General features: G+C 51.5%; 8 protein-coding genes across 8 annotated transcripts; 3 read left to right on the forward strand and 5 right to left on the reverse strand.

The window, feature by feature from the left end:
* Nucleotides 1-114: 114 nt before the first annotated feature.
* Nucleotides 115-528, reverse strand: J4E84_008036 (uncharacterized protein; the record flags this gene model as incomplete). Its single annotated transcript, XM_049390614.1, has 1 exon — nucleotides 115-528. One exon carries the CDS (start codon nucleotides 526-528, stop codon nucleotides 115-117), a length of 414 nt encoding a protein of 137 aa, XP_049241715.1.
* A 1012-nt stretch (nucleotides 529-1540) lies between these two features.
* Nucleotides 1541-2425, forward strand: J4E84_008037 (uncharacterized protein; the record flags this gene model as incomplete). Its single annotated transcript, XM_049390615.1, has 2 exons — nucleotides 1541-1816; nucleotides 2009-2425. 2 exons carry the CDS (start codon nucleotides 1541-1543, stop codon nucleotides 2423-2425), a joined length of 693 nt encoding a protein of 230 aa, XP_049241716.1.
* Nucleotides 2426-2850: 425 nt separating this feature from the next.
* Nucleotides 2851-4004, forward strand: J4E84_008038 (uncharacterized protein; the record flags this gene model as incomplete). Its single annotated transcript, XM_049390616.1, has 2 exons — nucleotides 2851-2855; nucleotides 2939-4004. The coding sequence occupies 2 exons, from the start codon at nucleotides 2851-2853 to the stop codon at nucleotides 4002-4004; spliced, it is 1071 nt and encodes a 356-aa protein (XP_049241717.1).
* A 113-nt stretch (nucleotides 4005-4117) lies between these two features.
* J4E84_008039 (uncharacterized protein) lies at nucleotides 4118-4993 on the reverse strand (the record flags this gene model as incomplete). Its single annotated transcript, XM_049390617.1, has 1 exon — nucleotides 4118-4993. One exon carries the CDS (start codon nucleotides 4991-4993, stop codon nucleotides 4118-4120), a length of 876 nt encoding a protein of 291 aa, XP_049241718.1.
* Nucleotides 4994-5383: 390 nt separating this feature from the next.
* On the reverse strand, nucleotides 5384-7024 carry J4E84_008040 (uncharacterized protein; the record flags this gene model as incomplete). Its single annotated transcript, XM_049390618.1, has 1 exon — nucleotides 5384-7024. One exon carries the CDS (start codon nucleotides 7022-7024, stop codon nucleotides 5384-5386), a length of 1641 nt encoding a protein of 546 aa, XP_049241719.1.
* Nucleotides 7025-8183: 1159 nt separating this feature from the next.
* Nucleotides 8184-8849, reverse strand: J4E84_008041 (uncharacterized protein; the record flags this gene model as incomplete). The annotated part of the gene is made up of 1 exon (XM_049390619.1): nucleotides 8184-8849. One exon carries the CDS (start codon nucleotides 8847-8849, stop codon nucleotides 8184-8186), a length of 666 nt encoding a protein of 221 aa, XP_049241720.1.
* A 659-nt stretch (nucleotides 8850-9508) lies between these two features.
* J4E84_008042 (uncharacterized protein) lies at nucleotides 9509-11662 on the forward strand (the record flags this gene model as incomplete). The annotated part of the gene is made up of 1 exon (XM_049390620.1): nucleotides 9509-11662. One exon carries the CDS (start codon nucleotides 9509-9511, stop codon nucleotides 11660-11662), a length of 2154 nt encoding a protein of 717 aa, XP_049241721.1.
* Nucleotides 11663-13336: 1674 nt separating this feature from the next.
* Nucleotides 13337-14475, reverse strand: J4E84_008043 (uncharacterized protein; the record flags this gene model as incomplete). Its single annotated transcript, XM_049390621.1, has 3 exons — nucleotides 13337-13923; nucleotides 13987-14386; nucleotides 14443-14475. The coding sequence occupies 3 exons, from the start codon at nucleotides 14473-14475 to the stop codon at nucleotides 13337-13339; spliced, it is 1020 nt and encodes a 339-aa protein (XP_049241722.1).
* Nucleotides 14476-14672: the final 197 nt, after the last annotated feature.

Genomic DNA, 14672 nt, shown 5'->3' on the forward strand with positions numbered 1-14672 from the left:
AGACTACGCACTGACAGAGAAGCGCCCACTATCGAAAAGAGGTGCTTGAACCGGAAATCTACCTGTTCGCACACATAAGTCAGCCTCTTTATCGGGTCATGACGATACACATGCCTACCACAAATGCGGCCATGCGGAAACGCCCTCCCAAGAACGTTTGCCGTCCGCCTCAGGTGCAGTTGACTTTTGCTCATCTTCTTGCTTCTCTTGGGGTTTCTGGTATACCGAAGCCTTGCTGCTATCAGTGTCGCGCTTGGGTGCTGATGATGTATCGAGGGCATGTTTCGCAAGCCAGATCAGCTGCTCTGTACGCGTCGTTGCTCTATCATTGGCGAGGCGTGTGCATATCTTGTTGACAATGCGACCGGTAGTCGTGACGCCCTGCGCAGCTTGGAGCTCGTTGACGGCTCGGTCAACGTACCCGGCGCGGTCGGACGCTGAGCTGGAGCTTGGTCGTAGCTGGCGCTTGAAAGAGACTGGTGCAGATCTGGAGACAACACGAGCGGTTTGGAGAGGTAATTTGAACATGGTGACGACGGTACTGGGTAACGTGGAATGTTTGTCGATAAATGAGATCTTGGAAGGGGAGTTGAGACGCGTCTAGGTACGTGACAACTGCCGGCTAGATAGGAAGAAGAAAGAGAGCAGACAAGGTGAAGAGGTGGTGAAAGGGATACTAGGTGTGAGCTGGCAAAGAGGAAGATGAAGGCCGTTTCCATCTCGCCTCAATACAGGGAGGAGCTCTCGGTTATCGAGGCGCAAACTTCACCCATGTGAAATGGGAGGAAGCTGCGACTGTGCCTTGTTCCACAAGTTGAGCGATGCTCCTCTTCAACACCATCTACGATGCATTCTCAGTCTTTCTCTTCCTCGGCCGTCTAAATTCCATGCGTTCTCGTGCTATTAGCCGCGTGACTGGTGAAGAAAATCGCGTCAGTTTTTTACTCTAATTGTCCAAGAATCTGGAACTGATGCCATCTCCAAGACCGCAGATGTGAAAGACGCAAGTGAAAGCGCAGTGATGGCAATTCACACGTGTGGGGAAGGCGCGATGCGCGTTGTCGTTTCGGCTCTAGTGCGCTTGCCCTGCAGCAATCTCCCCGGCCACCCCACGTGGACGGCGCGTCATCTGGTGCGTCACGCGTCCCGAGGTCAACAACAGAGGCGCCAGACACTGATCATCTCGTCTATACATTCTCGAGATACCGCTACTCGTACGAAAGCTCAGTTTGATTTGTCTTGACCTTTTCATACGGCAAGAGTGGGATTCTAGGCTTCCAGCCCTATCTTTCAGCTCGCATCCACCCAGCCACAAGCTTTAGACAAGCGCCGCGCACTTCCATACCTCTAGACACAGACATATCTTCTTCTTTGTTCGAACTAATAGCTCTACTGATCCCCGGTATCATGCTGCATAGAAGCATCATCATAGGAGCTACAATCGTAGTTTCGGCGACAGCATGGAACACAGACGGTACGTCCTTTCACTTTCGCGAGTAACTAGCGCTAAGTCCACACAGTCCATAATCAAGTCGGCTTCATGGCAGAAACCTTCTTCACACCCGAAACCACGTCCGTACTTGCAGAGATCCTCGAACCCCAATACAACGGCTCAGTCGGGCGCTCCGCAGCATGGGCAGATGCGTATGCGCACACCAGCGAAGGCCACTTCTCGTACCAGTGGCACTGGATAGACACACACGATCGTCAACCTGAGAACTGCAGTCTAGACTATGCGCGGGACTGCGCAAAGGGCGGATGCGTTGTTAGTGCTATTGCGAACCAGACGAGGATACTACGGGAGTGCATAGACCAAGTGTATACTGGTGATTTGACGGGAGGTGCAAACCTGACTTGCTCTTATGCGTTGAAGTGGGTGGCTCATTTCCTGGGCGACATTCATCAGCCTCTACATGCAAGTGGCCGACAAGTAGGAGGCAATACGTACAAAGTGGTATTTGGTGGCGCTCACACGCAGTTACATTCTGTGAGTATCTTACACCGATAGCAAAAAGATGTGCTAACAAACAAGGTCTGGGATGGCTACATACCCTACTTCGCGGCAAACGTCGACCATCCCTTCTCGCACGAGTCTATCGATCCATTTTTCTCTGGGCTCGTCTCTCGTATTCGCAAAGATCAGTTCTACTCTGCGCCGTACATGTGGCTCTCCTGCACAGACCCTTCTTCACCCGAGGAATGCGCAACAAGTTGGGCGAAGGAGAGCAACAAATGGGATTGCGACTACGTGTGGAGTCGCGTAACGAACGACACAGATCTTGGGACTAACGGGTATGCTGCAGGCGCTGTGCCCATCGTAGAGTTGCAGATAAGCAAGGCTGCGCTCAGACTGGGTACATGGCTGAACAACTTGGTCGAAGGGGCCAAACCTACTGTGGAAGAAGAGGAAATGATGGAGCTTTGAAGTGACAATCGAACAAACAGCATCATATGCGAACTGCGGCTGGTTGTACACGTGCCACGCTGATCTCACATCATCTTGACTCTCCACATGCGGGCTCAACCAGTATCCGTTGCATATGCGAACCAGTGGCGTTGATGCAGGATGCCTTGCCTTCAGCCCTGCGAAGATGCCGGGACCCCACATCGGCATAGGTGCCATCTCCTTCCCCACATCCGGTTATATACTCTCCCGTCGCTGGCTGCATTGGCAACCAAACATCGAATTGCTTTGCCTGATTTCTATACAGCGAATCCGTTTGGCGATAGAAACTTGGGAGTTCTTTCAACATGGCTTTCGACGAGTTGAACGACAAAATCACACCTGCCGTACGTACCTCTAACGGCCCCACATCTGCATCCTCGATACTCTTTGGCATGTTCAAACACATGAGGTCGCCATTGGAACTTATTCTTCTTTGATGAACGAAGACATCAAATATTCAGAACCTGACTGACCATATTCCCAGAACCCCAGCCGGGAAACATCACCAAACCGCGGCTCCTCCGTCCATCAATCCATCGCCATACCCAAGCCATGCAAACCACTACGACAATGGCAGCAAGAACAAAACATCGACCGCGATGCCCAAATCAAACTCACAAAACTAGTGCACATGCGCTACCAACACCCTGATCTAGACGAAATCACCACATTCCTCCGTGACTTCGGCATGAGCGTAGCCCAAAAAGCCCCAGGCATGAAATGGTTCAAAGGCTACGGCTCAGATCAATACGTCTACTACGCACAAGAAGGAGAAAAGAAGTTCCTCGGCGGCTGTTTCGAAGTCGAAAGTTACGCTGAGCTAGAAAAAGCGTCGAAAGTCGCGGGTGCTGGACCTATCGAGGAGTTGACCGACGCACCAGGCGGCGGCCACATGATCACATTGCACGACCCAGAAGGCTTCCCCATAAACCTAATCCACGGCCAGACCAAAAAGGACCCAGGCCCATTTCCCGAAGTCCTAACTACAAACTACGAAAACGAAAAGCCTCGCATCGCGCGCTTCCAACGCTTCAAACCCGGTCCCGCCGCCGTACACAAACTAGGCCACTACGGCCTCTGCGTCCAAAACTTCCAAGCCGAAATGCAATGGTACACCCGCACCTTCAACATCGTCCCCACCGATTTCCTCTACATCAACCCTAACCCCTCCGACCCCTCCCTCCCCCAACAAAAAGACGTAGCCATCTTCGCTCACCTCGATCTCGGTCCAGCCTACACAGACCACCACACCATCTTCCTCTCCAGCAACCCCACTTCCCATGTCCATCACTGCAGTTTCGAAGTCCACGACTTTGATACACAGAATCTGGGGCATGAGTGGTTGGCGAGTAAGGGGTATAAGAGTGTTTGGGGCGTTGGACGGCATATATTGGGGAGTCAATTGTTTGATTATTGGTGGGATACGACTGGGAATATGATTGAGCATTATGCGGATGGGGATTGCGTTAATGAGGAGACGCCGGTGGGTTGGGGGGAGGCGGGGGATGAGAGTTTGGCGGTTTGGGGGCCGGAGGTGCCGAGTTGGTTTTTGGATTGATTGAGGTGGGCTTTTGGAAGTGTGGGGAGGGGGTTCTGTATGCTCAGTTCTTTCGCTCAGAGAACAGAATAATCTACATTCTGTACTCCCGTACCATCTACGATAGAATTGATCTACCACTCCCTCGCCCTCCCCCATCCCCGATCTGTAACTCCGTCGTTGCCATAATATCTACCACTTATCGGCTCAGTTTCCTGTGTTAAACCGCCGTCTCCGTCTCCACCTTTACCAAGCTGCCCAACCCCCAACCTCACCGGTATCCTCGCCCCCTCCTCCAACGTCTTCGGCGGCCTCCCAATCTGATTCCCCATATCACTATCCACCCAACCAGGGCAACAGCAATTCACCAACACGCCCTCGTTCTCACGTGCCAGAACGACTGTTAGCGCGTTCATAAGCGCTTTACTGACTTGATACGATTTCGGGGGCGTGCCAAACCCGGTGGACTCTTGGGATGAGGATTTCACGGCGTTGATGTATTCCTGAGCCAAGGTGTCGACGTCGGAGATGGAAGTTGCGGACCGGAAACGGGATGCAGTGGTGCTGGGGTAGTTTGACAAGGAGGAGGCGGTGCTGGATACGTTTACGATACGCGCGTTTGGTGTGGAGGACATTTTTCCTTCCGAGAGGAAGAGTTGACACATTTGTTTTGTGCCATGGTAGTTCACGTTGATGACTTGTTCGGCGGCATCGGGGGTTTCGTTGTTGTTGTTGTTTATACCGGCGTTGTTGATCAAGACGTCGATTTTGCCGCTGTCGTTGAGCGCGGTTTTGAGGAAAGATGTTATGGATGATTTGTCTGAGACGTCGAGTTTGGCGTAGCGGATCTCGTTAGGCGGTTTCGCTTGGATTTTAAGATCTACACCGCCGCGGGATGTGGCGTAGATGTGGAGGGGTTGTGGGTGTTGGGTGTTGGCGAGGAGGTTGATGATGCCTTGGCCGATTCCGCGGTTGGCGCCGGTGACGACTATTGTTAATGGGGATGCCATATTTTCTGAGAATTGTTCAGATTGATGGTTTTGAGTTGTATATCCTTCAGAAACTACTGCAGGTATGTTTATGTACCCAGATGTGTACTTGTGAGAGTGGTGATGTCAGGCGATCCATGACGTATCGATCTTCACTTGACCACATGTAGCGAGAGAAGAAAGGAACACATCAAAGGCACTTTAGTCAATGAGCAACGGTGTAATATAAACAGAACTTCTATCTTGATATGGCCATACAGCGCACGATATTCGAAAAAAACTCTGGCGACAGGACCTGATACCAGCTGACCTGTCCATCTACTAAGCTTTCCTTGATTAGTCTCCGTACTCATGATGCTGTCCGTGATGAACGCACGTATTCAGCACATCTCACTCCCTCCATAGGCCCCTTCAACATGATAAGGGCTTGCTGTCCAGAAGCTCTCCAATCTTTCCCGCCAACCACTCTTCAGCCTCGGGCCAGTCGTCTCGCCCCAGGAGCATGTTGAACTCATTGAGGTCTGTGCGACGCAGTTCTGGTATCTCAAGCATAATCTTCTTGATAAGCTCGGGGGCAGACATTGAACTGGTCAGTACTTCTACGATCGCGTGGTACATGCCTGACTTAGCGGTGAAGCGTGCTTCGGCACATCCGGTCTCCTCCATAGCCTTGGTATAGATTTGACGATAGTGGTCCAGTTGATATCCCATGCATGGGTAGTCGTGCAGAGTGAAGCAAGTGTGCCAATCACGGCGGAGAAAGATGGGAAGTGAGGCGTAACCCACGAAACGTGGACTTGCGAAGACACTCCAGTCTAGAATGCCTGTAACATTGCCATCATCGTCAACGAGAATATTATGGAGGTAGAGATCATTCCCCAGGACAAAGGTCTCTTCCTCGCTAGCCTCGGCGTTAGACGCTTTGGAGTTCCTGATGACGGGCTGCGAAAAGATGATCTCGAGCACTTTCCGGTAGCCTAGCGCTCTAAGGCGGTCGCAGGTGCCTGGATACAAGGTATCCAGTACCTCCGAATCTAGAGGCGGCCAAATCGTCCTGAAATTAGGAGTCAAGTACTCGATACTTGACGCGAATGGTCCGTACTGGTAGACCTGAGTGTCAGACTCCAGGTCTTCATGCGTGAGGTCGGATTCATCCTTCCACTGAGATAAATAGGAAACGCGGGGCGTCTCACTGCTCCCCCCATCGGTAAACGCAGGAATGCCAATGCCCTTGAACTCAACCTTTTGTAGCCCTGCCATAGCATTGGCAAGTGAACGCAATAGGTTCACACGCTTTACCTCAGTTTCCTTTGAGATACGGACTGCGGTAATGTGGCTCATGTCCGAGGCATCTTCGAACCAAATCTCATGCGCACGACGGCCAGGTAAACGCTTCATGAGTATGTAAGGCGCACCTAGGTTGGATCCCTCTACAGACTCTGCTGATGCGATGACCTCTGGGGCCGGAACATCCGTGTGCTGAAAGAGGTACTTCATAAGACCAACTTCATTTCTCAGATTGTGGGCGTCTCCCGCTCGCCAGCGAGGTTGCGTGCCCACGGATGGCACCGATACGACGTAGTCTTGATCACCCTGGTCTTTGTGGCGGACTTGAAGCGTCACAACGAGGTTCATTTCGCCCTCATAGCGCGAGAGAATTTCGACATTGGCACGCTCAAGCTGGCCGCTGGGATCCACGGATAGCAGGACAATATCCTTGAACTTGTCGTCTGGAATTTGTCGAAGAGGCTCCCAGTCGTGGCGTTTTAGGTTAAGAGCAAGGTGAACGCTTTCATCGTCATCAACAATGTAGCGCTCGTGGTCGTCATCATCATCAGACACTGGTTCGTCCAGGCCAATGCCAGAATTCATGCCGCCATCCTCAGTCTCTTCGTTCCCCTTAGGTCTAGAGGGCTGGTTTCGATAAGTCTTGTTTTGGTTGGCATGTTCGTCGGCTGGAATACTGTTCCGGTCAACTGTCGACTCCTGCGCGGTCATGCAAATGTCTAGATTGACCAACGAGGATGTTATCTTGTCCTCTTCCGATGACATGATGGTCTGAAGCAATGGTTTAGAGCTTCGAATGTGAGTAGTATGTTGAAGAGAGTAAGTGGCGAAGTTTTGGTTGACCTGTAAAGGATGTGTAGGGTTTCGGAAGGTGAGTAATGATGTGGGGAGAATAGGGGACGAACTTATACTCAAGAGAGCTGGTAGCTCATAGGGTGAAATGAAGCCGCAGACTTATCTGAGAATGATGGCGAATACTGGCCTGCTAAAGGTTCAGAGTGAATGCGGTCGCGTTGTTCGACAGTCGGAAAGCCCAGACTTGTCACGCCAAATCATACTGACACTTGACAATAGCGTGAATTCTGTCACACAATTCTCGACTATCCATATAGGGCATTATAGTTCTGTCCGCAAGATTGAATGCGGTCCAGGAGTGACAGACATATTGTCGTGTCGTTGCTTTCACCCTACAGCCATGGCAACTAATGGTTCTGGTTTCGCAGTGTTCATTCCGCCGTCGAACCCAGGAAGTTGCAGTGGCGACAGATACGCAAAAAACTATGCTGAATTCTTCAAGTATGCTGGTCGTGACAATCGCGCGCAAACTCAGGCTAGGCTTCTGGGCCGGGTTTTGTTTCGCGATCGGTGGAAAATGTGGCAAGTACATAAGTCGAAAATAACGGAAGTCGGCAAAGAGCGGAGGGTAAGTCGCAGCTTCAACGCGCAGCAAGGAGCCAGGCGATTGGTGATTAGTCAGCACCGCGCTTTGGTGGCCAGTGCTCCAAAGTTCCTTCCAACTCGAACCTCAACCACATCTCGTCACCAGACACCGCATCTCACGCAAGACACCGAGGCTTCTGAGAATTCTGAGAATTCAACATAAATAGATCTTGTACGCCTAAGGCGTTCTGACAAGAGGAGATCTACACGCCTTGCGCATATCTCATGAACGCCAGGTTGCCTCGCTAAGCTCATGCTTATTCTACGGTGCATCACAGCGCAGCCAATGGTTACCATTGTGTCTGATCATCCTGCAATTTCCACATTGCATCTCAGCACCTGCAGTTCCGTATCAACCCAAAACGATGTTCGGGTGCTGACTGATTGCGGAACTACATTCGTCAGCGATAGCAAAGGATTGCGCCAATTCTACGCGGAAACATCAAAATCCAATTAAAGTACTTACAGAACCGGGATACGCTAATCAGTCTTTCTTCTTCCGCTTTGCTGCAGCCATTGCCTCCTTCATACTCTTCGGCTTCTGCAACTTGGCCCTGGACTTGGAAGAAGCGGCTCTTGCTGCTTTCTCAGCTGCTCTGGCTTTCTGGGAGTCTTTTGCTCCCCTTTCTCGCTGCTGATTGGCTTCTCTGATAGCCTGGTTATAGGTCATATAAGAGGCGGCATCATTATATGCTTCTTCGTTTGTCTCTTCCTCCTCGATTATACTAAGGAGAGCTGCTGGCTTTCGAGGTGTTGCATTTGCTTCTGCAGAGTTGTTGTCCGAGGAGCGATCGTTGCTGGTCTCGGGTTTGGTGAGCTGCAAATCCCTCTCTGCTACCTTAACAATTTCACAGATCTCAGCGGGCGAACCGTCTGGCGAGACCTTCAGAACTCGAACAAAGCTCGGTTGACCACTGATTAGACCCATGCACATAGTGAACGGGAAGCGGATATCTCCGAGCTTGGGTAAGTCCATCTGCCATCCGATCTGCTCGTGGGGGAACTTGCTCGGGAGCTCATACTCCAAATTCTTCTTCGCCATCTGGAAAAAGCGGTTATCTTCATACTCGCCGTAATGGTGTAACGAGCAACCATGAGGAGATTCTACTCCGAATCGGTTGCCGCAGAACCGCCACTGGCCATTGGCCATCTGAATGGGTACGCAGCAGTATGCAAGATGCAGCCGCTCGAAGCAACTGCGCTTGATTGTGCCACATCCAGGCTCTATACAGTGGTGCCCTTCCATGTCGCATGTCATTCGCCAAATGTTGCAATAACGGCCACTCCAGGAGACTACCCAACCGGGCCCATAGAGTCGCAAGAAGGGCAAACTGAATACTGCCATGGTAGATGTTCTCAAAGATAACGGACCAGAACTTTGAGCTTCGAGATCTTGTAACTGGGTCGTTAAGGGAGCAAAGAATGTCTTTTGCTGGGTATTTGATCAACAGTGGAGTTGAATGTGCGCGTACTGATATTGGACAGTAAAGCCAGGGCATTCTGCGAACTTTTGAACCAGCAAGAACTGGGCCGTGTGAAAGGCATAAGTGCAATCTATCGCTTTCTGATCGCATTTACCGGCAGCAGTGAATCACAAAGAATACGGTCAAAGCTTTGACTCTTGCAATACATAAACACATTCTCACTTGGACCTTTCAACCATCTGCTACCCTCTCACGATCACGAGTGGCCAACTCAACTCTACTAGCTATGGGAATTCTAAACAAGATCACAAGCCTATGGCCGAATCGTCAACCGAAGGTGACGACACTCAATGCATCTTCCGTCATCCCGCCTGCACTCAACGCCATGGAAGCTCCCAAATCAGGAAGAGCATCGCGCATGCTGGCTTCTTTGCGGAGACTGTTCCACTATAAACACGGTCGAACCGTCTCGCCCAAGACCTACGAAGAACGCACATCCGAGACCAGCGACGACGTGTACCAGCTCGAACCGCTCACACTCAGCCTCGAGCAGGAGTCCAGTGGTGGGTGGGAAGTTGATGACATCTTTCGAGGGTCCGATATCGCTGAGCCCGGTGTTCAGCAGATCACAAATGAAGGCTTTGCGCAGTCGTCCGATGACCATGTCGACATTGCGAAAAACAATCACGTTCTTAACAAAGTAGACAAAGGATCAACCGCTTGCGAAAGCACCGCAACTGACGACAAACGTACAATTCGTGAAGCTGGGAGCCGATCCACCGTCACCTCGACTCTGACTTATGAGCTTGCTGGGCCCATCTTCGATAACGTACATCAACACGATAGCTACACGACTACGAACGGATCGACTACGATTATTCGTTCTCTGAAAGAGGTTACGGGCGACGCGTCGACGGCAGTAAACCTTCACAACGACATGTTGGAGAGCTTTGACATGCCTTCGGATCCTTCAAGCCGTAGCCAGCAAAGGGATAGCGTATCCTCGCGAAACATACAAGCATGTCAAGAAGATGATAATCTTCTGATTCCGAGTAACACGACGCAGTCGCAAGACGGCAATACATGCACGAATGCAAAGAGTGAAGCAGATACTGGCACTGAGAACGATCGCGACACCACCGTCAGGACAGATGCATCTGAAGCCGCGATGTCTCGCTTTGATTGGGAAAAGATTCACGCAATTCCTGATTCGGCATTCAGACAGCTGCTGCATTCGGTTATCGAGAGCTACAGCTCCATCAACATTGCTTTAGAGGAGTGCCATGTTACGCAACGCAGGGATGGTGGATTTCATCACGTTGTGTTCATGGCAGCGGTAAAAGACGAGCCTTCCAACCCTCTTGTCGAACGATATGTTTTCAGAGTCCCTGCTATTGGAACTGCAGCCCGGTGGCAGCCAGGCGATCAGCACAACCTACGCTGCGAAGTGACCTTGATGCAGTGGCTGCGAAACAAAACTTCCATTCCGATACCAGAAGTCGTTGACTTCGCTCTAGATATCGAGACCTCTTTCATCGGCGCACCATACATCTTGATGAAGCGCATGCCTGGAAAAGCCGCGCAAAACGTCTGGTATGACAAGCCTAGTGATCGCAATCATGTCACTACCAACTGTGTTTCTCTACAAACGGAAAAGAAGCGTCGTAATATTCTGCATTCACTTGCGCAGTGTATGTCACAGCTAAGAGACGTGAGCTTCAATGAGATTGGTCTTGTAGATTGCAAGGATGCACTTTCTTTGGGCGCGACGCCAACAACTACAGTCTCATATCGCTGGAAGCCGCCGTATGAACTCACTGCGGAGGATCTAGAAGGATCAACCCAAGTGTACCGATATGGACCATTCAAGAAGAACCTGGACTATTGGAAGCTGAACCTAGAGGAGAGCTGGCCTGCGATCCCTGAATACGATCCAGATGTTGATCAAGATGCACTGAACATGGTATCTGGAATACGCATGATCATCGACATGCTTCACGACCACCCAACCATCGCCGTTTCGAAGAAGGACCCCGCAGACGCCGACGAGAACGAGACGTTCGTCATCCGTCACCCTGATCTCGATCTACAGAACATCCTCGTAGACGACGACGGCAACGTCACAGGCATCATCGATTGGGATAATTGTCTCGCCGTCCCTCGCTGTATCGGTTATGCTTCACTACCCGACTTCCTTCGTCGCGATTGGAACGAGGACTTTTCTCTCGCTGACTCGCCCCACATGCCCACATGGGAGATCCAGAAGTATGCGGACATATATGCCGATGCCATGGCAGAGACTGGTTGCGTCGACGCGAAATACACGCGTAAGTCTGGCATGTATCGTGCTATTGCTGGTGCAATTGATCATGGCGATATCACGGATGTAATTGAGAAGCTATTTGCTCATATTCCAGGGTTGAGGATGAGTAATGTTGTGGAGCTTCAGCGACTGATAGGTGGAGGATGGGTTGAGGGTGAGGAGTATATCAGGAAGGCGATTGGGGAGTTGTTAGAGCCCAGCAGCCGCTTTACTTGATTCGCTCGTGTTCAAGTGGCGAATACCCACCCCCAGCTGGGACGCCTAAACTGCAAAGACGGAATCGGCATACATTCAGGCAACCATACACATCAACATCTGAGTCATCCAATTCACTACATAGAATCCCTCTTATTACCATCATTGTTGTACAACTCTCCCCAGTTCCGTTCATCAGTCTACAAAGACAATCAAAATACCACAATGGCTGACGATAGATGCGGGAACTGCTACGAATGTACACGCTACCTAGATCAACTAGACGCCACCGATGAAGCCGCATACAAACCAACACCCAGCGACACAAAGTCCACTGGTAGTACCCCAGCCGAAGATGTCGATCTACAATGCGCTCGCACGAAAAGAAACCGTGAACCACTAGCATGGTCTCTAGATCCATCAAACGTCCAATCCCAAAACAACTGCCGCCTCTTCACATCACTTCCTCGGGAACTCAGAGAGATAATCTATACCTACGCTGTCAAAGACATAGCGTCCTATCCCATCGACTGCCTTGGTCCCGAAGACCCGATACCAGTCATCCACGTCAAATACCTCGGTCACGGTCAAAATGCTAGGAGTTTGGCTGGCGGGAGACCTTTGTATCCTTCTGATACAACGGTATCTCTCCTCCTGACTTGTAAGGCGGTGTATCTGGAGACGTGGAACATGCCATTGAAGGTGAATGCATACCGCATGGGTGCATCTCGTAATCTTCAAAGCGACAGAATGTCAGCATGGCAACTAGCACAGATACGCGGACTGGACATCACAATCAAGCAGCGCGAGTTGGAAAACGGGAAGCTGGAGGATGTTTTGAAAGAGATGGGAGGGAACGCTAGACATCAGGGCGCATACGTGGTGCCTATGCGCTGTTTCCGTGATGATGGATGGACGAAGATCGAGGGGTGCTCACGCACTCTTGACGACAATGTTCTTGTACCATCCGTCGTCGACTTGCCAAATACACAACCGCAGCGCCTGCACGATATTTTAAACCGTTTTCCCACCCTCGCGGAATCTATGTTACAATCATCTCGCGCCCTCCACATCACCCTCGCTCAACCCCTAACTCATCTCACTCTGCGTCTCACACGCACAGACTGGTCAACATGGAACGTAGCCGTAAACCTCCATCTCGACCCGTCGTTTGGGCGCTACGACCTCAACGAGGGCCGCCCCTCGGGCAAAGCCATGCGTCTGCGTGCTGAACAGCGCAAGGCTGGTCGGCACCCGCGGCTCAACCCGCAATCTTGGGGCGCACATGTCGTTTCTGCGCTGCCTGATCTGAAGACGCTGGAGTTGGTGCTGGAGTCGTTCGAGGCGAGGAAGGAGGAGTTGGAACGCGTTGTACAGTATGCGAAGATGTGGAGGTTTGAGTTTGGGTTTTTTGGTGGTGGGGAAGAAGGGGGGAAGGGGAAAGAGTGGGCGTTGGTTTGGGATGGGGACGTAGTGGAAAGGCGGTGGAAGAGGGATTTGGGGGAGACTGTGGTATCGAGGCATGATCGTAGGCTTTTGCGGCCGGGGCCGTCATGTAATGACTGTAATGATTTTGAGGTGAGGACGCTGCGGTATGTTAGGACAAGAGTGATGGAGTAGTTTACGCTGTAATTCAGGCTTCTCATTTTATGCCGGACTTTGCGCATAGTCTAGCAGACGATGTTGCCAGGCACTTTACATCTTGCTTCCACCCTCTTGCGGTACCTTGACAACAACCTTACCCCAGCTATTGCGGCCACCCAACGCCTTTAGCGCCGCGGGTACACTGTCAAGACCGACGTACTCCACATCGGTAAAAGCAGTGCCCTTGTATTTCCCCTCCTTGACAAGCTGGAAGATACCGTCCCAGACCTTGTCCTGCATCTCCGGCTCGTTTATCGCATACGCACCCCAATGCAACCCAACAACACTAACGTTCTTGAGCAAGATGCGGTTCGTAGCCATCTTCTCGATATCGCCTGCCGCAAATCCGATGACCAGAAGTCTGCCGTTCCAGGCCGTGCATTTCATGGACTGAGCGATTAATCCGACAGGGTCGTATACGATATCCACGCCACGACCCTTGGGAGTGAGCTTCTTCACTTGCTCGGGCCAATCTTTGTCGCGGTAGGAGACGGCGTAGTCTGCGCCGAAGGCACGCGCGACGTCGAGTTTGTGTGATGTGCCAGCTGTGGCTACGACGGTCGCGCCGAAGGCTTTGGCGATTTGCACGGCGGCGAGACCGACGCCACCGGCTGCTGCGTGGACGAGTACCCAGTCGCCTACAGAATAGTGTTAGTCTCTACATGGGAAGATTAACAGGGTTCGGAGTTCCGATGGCTTACCCTTCTTGATGCCTGCTCTAGTTACCAGACCGGCATAGCTCGTCGGCGCTGTAACAAATACGCCAGCAGCATCTTCGAAACTCCATCCCTCGGGTACAGGCTTAAGTCTCTCTTCTGTACAGACGATGTGTGTTGCGTAACCGCCCTGGGAAGCACCAAAGACCTTGTCGCCCTCCTTGAACTTTGGTGTCTTGCCTCCTGCGAGCGAGGTCGGCGCTTTGAGAACGACGCCGGAGAATTCTGAACCGGCTACCCAGGGGAATGCAGGTTGGTGTTGGTATTTGCCGCGGATCTGGAGGAGATCGAAGAAGTTGGTTGCTGAGGCGTGGATGGCGATTAAGTATTCGTTGTCTTTGGGGGTCGGTGTTGGGAGGTCGAGGACTTTGAGATCCTCTGGGCCCTGATAGAGTTAGTGGTGAAGCTTGAAGCTGGTAAATTGCTAGGTAGGATGCTTACCGAGACATATTCCTTGATCTGTATGCCTTTCATGATGAAGTTTGATTGTTGTCGAGCGTAATATGTATGGTAGTAAACAGGATTATTGTGATGTGTAGTAAAGGGTTCAGTCAGGAACTCGAAGTCGATGTCGGGTAGTTAGATTCGTCGCGGACGCCATTGTAGCTTGCATGACGGCCGACAGCAACTCAACGCTCGAAAGATACCTCGGCTGGCTTCCCCGGCCAACC

The sequence above is a fragment of the Alternaria hordeiaustralica genome (genome assembly GCF_023758085.1).
Source record: "Alternaria hordeiaustralica strain BMP 2776 chromosome Unknown scaffold_19, whole genome shotgun sequence".
Taxonomy (NCBI): Eukaryota; Fungi; Ascomycota; class Dothideomycetes; order Pleosporales; family Pleosporaceae; genus Alternaria; species Alternaria hordeiaustralica.